The sequence below is a fragment of the Nestor notabilis genome, unplaced genomic scaffold (assembly GCF_000696875.1).
Source record: "Nestor notabilis isolate BGI_N333 unplaced genomic scaffold, ASM69687v1 scaffold16992, whole genome shotgun sequence".
In the NCBI taxonomy this organism is placed as follows: Eukaryota; Metazoa; Chordata; class Aves; order Psittaciformes; family Psittacidae; genus Nestor; species Nestor notabilis.
The window spans coordinates 2,139-9,331 of record NW_009918889.1 but is presented as its reverse complement, the minus strand read 5'-3'; the positions used below and the strand labels follow the sequence as shown (position 1 = coordinate 9,331).

Below are 7,193 nucleotides of genomic sequence, written 5' to 3'. Positions count from 1 at the left end.
CAGCCGGGACACCAGCCACAGTGGTCGCAGGAGTGAAAATGAGCTGTTAAACAAGAAAAAAAAAATCTGTAAGAGACTGAAACTTTGAAAACATGTGAAACACACAGAGTATTTTAAAGAGAGACACATAATCTACATGTAGTGATGTACAGCTTGTAAGATTTACATTTTACTTTTAGATTAACTTATACAAAGAACAACTTGTCATGGTAATTTAATAAAAATAAAATAATTTAAAATATTTGTTTTAAGTATTGAGAAAAATCTTTCATATATACATACACCTATCTTTCATACAAGCATTTTAAAGAGGGCTTTCCCTCCAATATTGCAAATGAGTGAAACAAAGGCAAAAAAAGTCAGAGCAGCCCAATATCTGTTATATTAAAGAAACTGAACTTAGATCTTCCAATCTGTCAAAATGTTCTTTAACTAGCAGAGTTTTTATATGGATTTTAACTATACTAATTTAGTTTCATAGTGAGAACAGGTATCATAAAACCAACCTGAAATTACTAACTTCAGCATACCAGCACACTCCACTATCATTAATTTCTTTATAGGTAATACAGCAAAGACAAACAAACAAAAAAAAAAAAAAAAGGAAATTTTTTTTTATGGAAAGCTTTGAAGAGAGACCATTAGTTACTCTTCCACATTTTTAAAAGAGATCTCAACTGCAAGGAGCAGCTAAGAAAAAACACGAAGGTTTTTGTCTGGAATTGAATTGATGTGGTGATGAAGCTGGTATTATGAGCTAGCTAGAGATACTAGTTGACCTTTTTATAGAAAATGAAAGATTTTGGTGATGAAGAAAAACACTTTGAGTATGTTAGCTAGAAACACTGAAAGACAAGTATGATGTCTGAACTATCAAGGCTAGCAACAGCATTCTAAACAGAAACTAACAGAGTAAGTTTCTCTCTTGAAATCAGGGTATAAAGCAGTTATTCAAATAAGCATGGGATTTGACATTGAGAGTCTGGATGAAAATTTAGAGTAAATGAATAGGAAAAATATATCAGTAATCCATGTCATTGAGAGTGATTGCTGCTACAAAACCCAGCAATGGCATCCTCATATTGCTTCAGCTACTAAGTTGTTAACACATATTGAAAGGCAGGGACATGAAATGAAAATGTAATTCCTATTCTGTTAAAAAGTACTAGGTGCATTCATCATCTAGCTTTGCTTACAACCCAGAGACTCAAGAAATCCTTTCCCTGGTAAATGGAAAGGATTTGATCTTTAAATCCTACCTTCAAGTTATACTACTTTTTCAACAAACATGCAGGAAAACAACAGATGAAGAAAACCTCCTCAGCTTAGCATAACACCATTGCTGTGCATCTCTAAGAAAAAAAAATCTCAGAAAAAGAACAAAGGATTTATTTTACCAAACATACTTCGCAGGTGCAACTCCTGCAAGAACTCATGCCTGAATCTAATTTTATATATCACTGCAGTCACAGACCTCTGACTCAGAGTCTTAATGTAGGATAACAATGGTTCTTCCTATTTTATGTAGTTGAACCTAGCATTAGAGCACTCTGGTCATTAAGTCACACAAGTCATAATAGAGTCTTTGGCCTTTATGAAGTACTGATTGGTATCTGAGCATTCTTGTACAACTTGAGCAATTTCTATGAATTCCCACACAGATTGTAGGGTTCAGTTCATATGAAACTAGAGTGAGTATTAAATTAAAACAAACAAAACCAAATCAACAAACAAACAACAACAACAACAAAAAAACACAAAAAAACCCCAAACCAGCAAACAACTAAACCACTCTTCCCCACCCCACCCCAACCAGGAAACTGCAAGAATCTAATGAGTTTCACATCAACCTGAAGAGAATGAAAGCTACGTATGCAACTTGAATTCTGAGGACAGTAATGCAAAGAACAATCTTAGTTAAATATCAGAAAATTGTAATCAAGAGTCAGAATTCTGAGTGTTACCAGTGCACTGGAAAACAATCTACCTTGAACACAGGCGGACTCCAGTATGCCCTTCTACACAGCCAGAAAAAAAACAGCTGCTCTTTTTCTATTTTTCCCCACGTTTGATCAATTTAATAACTGTGGTACAACCAGGCTAAAAACACATAAGCAAATTTCACCAGAGAACTAAGATATAGCAATCCTTTTACTTCTGATATCTAAAGTGTTTCAGGAGATACATGTTCACAAATCGGTAACTAAATTCTCAGTGCTATCTGAAACTGAAGCAAAGTACTTATAAGTAATTTATAGACACAAAATAAAACCTGAAACTGTTAAGGGGGGCGTTGTGTGCACGCAGAAAACAGGAATGGACTAAAGCCAAGCTTTGCCACAGCTGGGCTGTAACTGTCATCAAAACTTACCATTTGAGCTCGCAGATACATTTGAGCCTGGCTTGCACTCAGGGTTGGAGAGGTGCTCCCCAGCAACATAGTCTGTTGGGTAATACTGCTGCTGGTGGTGTTGGAGGTCTGTGAACGGCTTATTATCTGTGCAGGTGTAGGAGAGGTGGAGAGGTTAATCTAAGGAAACAAAAATATTGCTTCTGTCATGGAAATTCATTCATCCTAGGGTCTAAAGCCAGAAAGCCTTTGACAAAAATGGCAGGGGCAGCTGAAATCTCTGAACTGTAAAGATACCAAAAAAATATATTGAGCCAATCATCACAAAAACTGGATTCTGGCAAGGCTGTACATACTAATTCTTAAACTGCAAGCAAATGTTTTGCAGTAAATAATAAGCAGTTGAGTATAAACAATGATATTACGAAGTCCGAAAATTACACCTCATTGAAATACATGTTTACAGAATACGTAGCATGGGCTTGCAATATTTTAAGAAAAAATACCTGAATTTTAATATTTAAGCATCTTTACATGTTACTATTATCTGACTGGACTGGTATCTTCTATTATGCTCGTTATGCAACCTGATCAGGACACTTCTTTGTGCCACCATACAATGACTTTGATTCCTCATTCTACATATGCACATTTAAAAAGGACTGGAGACTAAAACTTTCTACAATTTCATATTAAATGCTTCTCAGCAATTGCTTTTTAGAACAATTTCTCAAACAAAAGCTATTGTGGTTTTGGTTTGGTGGGTTCCCCCCCCCCCTTTTTTTTTTCCTCTAACGGATCTAACAGAGTTAAGTGCCCAGCTCTTTTTCATCACTTGCTCAAAAGATTTCCTTGAAAAATCCCAGCCCAATTATTCTGTTAGTTAACATCTGACATCTTTAAAGACTTTCCCTCTTAAATTTAACGAATGAATGATTTTACTTCTAACAGCTGTAAGCCAAAGCAGTGCTATGAGAACTTAAAAAAATACACAGTTAAGTCACTGAAGCTATGCATTGAAGTCATGAACAGCTCGAGGGAATGATTAATAAGCAGGATGTCTGTAGGACTAACAAAGTCCTACTCAAGACAACTGTAAAACTGCACATAAACTTCAAATTACATGTCTGAAGATGCCGCTTAAAGAAATACAGCATGAACTGAACACAGAGCTGCTAATAACTGAAACCTGAGCACATGCCTAGAAAATGGATAAAATAATTGAAGGTGCATAGAAGATGCATGATAATAAGATGATAATCAATAAAAGAATGAATGCTATAAACATTTAATCAGTTTCATATACATCTGTAAGCGTTGACTTAGATTCTTCAGATTTTGTGCTCTTTAACTGATGATACACAGTTATGATTTTAACCTACAATGGTGCCCTGAGTAAAAAGCTAATGTGAAAATCCAGTAAGAAATCATGTAAGAAATGAAAGCTCAGGGAGTGACTGACTCCTGCAGTTGCCTGAACAGTCACTGGTGCTTGGGGAGAAGGCAGCTGTCTCTCAGAGCACCAACACAGGACTGGAACCGGGGAAGCCTCCAATAGTGGCCAGCAATACTGGCTGGCACCACATGTTGGGATGACCGGCAGATGCTGGAAGTGCAGCCAACACCTACTACAGAGTCATCATACTTCTATTTACTGTTTCTGTAATACTAATTTTAACCACACGAATTTAAATACTAAAATCTTTTCTGTTTTTCCAAGTAGGTAAATAATAACCAAGAGGGTTTGAGAATGGATGGAGGGCTTTATTCAGTTACGTACCGAGGTCTGCGACATGCTTGACTGCTGAGTGACATTCCCAGTGGGGGAAGTACATTGCCTCCCACCTGACAGGCTTGCCTAAATAGCAAGAATAGGTGTCAAATACTGAAATCAAAGAGTGTTTAAGTGATGTTCATATCATTGCATAAACCATCAGAAACATCCCTCTCTACCATTACCTTTTCTGGGAGTTAACAGTAAAAATGCTTTACTCGGTGGAATTAGTTTACAGCAAAGCTCACTCTGCACTACGGAATGCTATCTGCAAGGTGCTAAATGCCTTGAATTCCTATCCAATTTCAGGCACTCGGAATCTTGCAGATCAAGACTTGAACAAAAACCATCAGAGGTAAAGTCTATCAACCCGTTAATGATGGAGCTAACTGATCAGCTCACTACCTATGGCGCTCAGAACTTGAAATGGGAGCATTAAAAGCTGTCATTAGAATTTTTATTATTATTAGAGTGATCTAAAAATAAAATAAAAATTATAAATGCTGTAAAGAGTACCCTCACATTCTAGAATGACAATTTATGTATGCAAATCTATTGTCTGTAACAGCACACTGTTCCAGCCCTTCAGATGAATACTGGGACAGTGATTTAGATTACGTATTGACAGACCGTACACCAAAATTTCTTAGCCTTTCCCATTCTGATTTTCTTTGCTCTGTCTTGGCAACTGTATATGCAACACACAAATCCATCACACAAAAAAAAAGAAAGACAAAACAATGTATTACCATGATTTAATGGTAAAGTTATAGAAGAAAAAGCCAGGATGAGTCAGTCCCAGTTCTGGCAACAAACTGCTTTATCCCTGAAGTCTTTAACTCTGTTTGAGCATTTCCATTGTAAAATCATTAACAACCACCTATCTCTGCAAAACAGTATTCTCAATCCAAGGTCAACCGAGATAAAAGGAAATTTTTCCACTGCTTGAGTTTTCAAAATGGGTCTTTCCTCCAGTGTTCATTAATGTTAAAAGCTGTACTTCAGAAATGAAATGTCATTTTCTTCCTACATTTCCACATTCAAGAGTTAAAACGGATTTTTGCCATTAGTTATAATGCAGCCAGATGTGTGGCAAAACACACTAAAATACCAAATGTTTGTTATTTTTATTTGCTTTCACTAAGCTACATTGCTATTCAATGCTTTCCCCATCAACTTTTAGAGAAAATCATGGGATGAAGATTGAAGTGGTCTATTTTTAATATTTACTACGGTTTGATGATTTACATGATGCATTTTAATGTATGCAATGAAGCATGGAATGGTAGCCTACTGGAGCATCTGTAACACTAAACAAAATCCTCCAAATAGCTTGGAGGAAGATAAAATTTAAAATAACAAAGTTGTTAAAATATAACTGAATTATTGTGAGGCATTAAGCTCAGGCACTTAAGCTGTTATGTTTGACAATGCTCTAGAATTATAGTCCTACTCCAGAAAGTAGTACACTGTTCTTTTTCAGCAATCTCCACTCTCACCTGTGGTACAGTTGCCAGACTCTGGAATTGGGTACTGCTTAAATGCTGCTGCTGCAAAGCAGCAGTCTGCAGCATTAGATGCTGCTGTTGGGCTGCATACATCTGCTGGAGGTACTGAGCAGCTGAGCTAGGAGGACGATGCAAGGCCTGCTGAATAACCTGTGATGAATCAGTAGGTGATTAATTACAATTACAAAGTACACACCATGCTGACATGATCCTGAAGTTTATCTTTACAAGGAAATAAAACCAAATAAATTCTTTTCCTACCAATTACATAATACTGAACTTGCTCTATCACTGTGCTCAACCAAGTCACAGAATACAGTCAACAAATACATTCATATTTTCAAGAAAAGCCTGACAATCAGTTGACAATACAGCATCATTCATGACACAACACCCAAGCCTCTTAGGTTCCTTTCAACAAATCCTATGTAACATTCCGCTTTGTGAGAGATCAGAATAGTGTGTGAGACTCAATCATCAAACCCAACAGAACAGACCATAGGGAGTTTGAGGAGATCTAATTTAAAGAACAGCAAGAGGGGGCTGGATCTAAAGCAGCAGTTACATTAACAGAGATACCTTTAGATTCCTGTAGTCAATGTTGGTCAAACTGCCAGCTTATTTTGCGTCATTTTGTATAGGTTTATGTTAATAATCTATACCCTTAGAGAATGGCAAAACAACCCCAAACTTTCCAGCACAGCATTTCTCCTCTCCCTTATTTGGGAGGCAGGCCTGTACCCTGCACTATTCTTAAGTAAATACCCTTCAGCAGAAAACGCCTTCTGAAAAATCAGACACATACTGAGAAAGACGACAGTAATTAGGAATGGAAAGTTAATATTGGGTAAAGCATCATGCAATGACTGTATTTGAGAGCACTGTACAGGACAGAAAAGAGTATTTCTCAGCTCAGTACCTGGACAGCATGCCTGTCAGAGCCACTGTAGACTGATATCTGTGGTAGCTGTGTCCGGGAAGTGGAGGTGGTAGTGATAGTAGTTGTAGATGCAGAACATGTTGTTGTGTTTGGTTCATTCTCCATAGCTGTGCAGTGTTCGTCCAGCCTGGCAGAATTGAAATAAAAGCGGTTCACAAACAGAAGCCAGCACAGCACACAATGATTTTAAAGCGGTGGGTGGCGGGGGGGGGATCTTCTAAGATCCATCAAAAGTAGCAACAGGTGACTAATTTCAGAATACATGCAAGATTATTCTGTGATTTCTAGCAAGCTAGACAGCAGTACTGCTGCATCCCTTCTCCCCACAGCACTGAAACTTCTGGCTGATCATTCTCTACATGGGAAAACCACGTTCCTGGCAAAAGTCACTGGTGACATGGAAGGAGATGGAAAGGATGAAAGGAAAAATGTTTTTACTTTTTACAGCAATACCTCACAAAATACAGCATGGACTAAGGAAGAAACTACCTATTTAAGCATCCCTGATGATTCCTCCCCAGCACTATGATACTTCCCTCTGTTGCAAAGTATAATCTCTCTCCCAAAATGTCATCTTTAAAACTGAAAAGAATCACATATCTCAATATATTGAAAGGCATT

The 7,193-nt window shown here is 37.3% G+C and overlaps 1 protein-coding gene across 1 annotated transcript in view; it reads right to left on the bottom strand.

The window, feature by feature from the left end:
* LOC104402165 (polyhomeotic-like protein 3) overlaps positions 1-6,686 on the bottom strand; it is a 27,027-nt gene extending 20,341 nt beyond the window's left edge. The window contains 5 exon segments of the mRNA XM_010009970.1: positions 2-43; positions 2,372-2,530; positions 4,131-4,208; positions 5,624-5,782; positions 6,552-6,686. Of these exon segments, the coding sequence (XP_010008272.1) occupies positions 2-43; positions 2,372-2,530; positions 4,131-4,208; positions 5,624-5,782; positions 6,552-6,677 (564 nt within the window). The 5' untranslated portion in view covers positions 6,678-6,686.
* Positions 6,687-7,193: the final 507 nt, after the last annotated feature.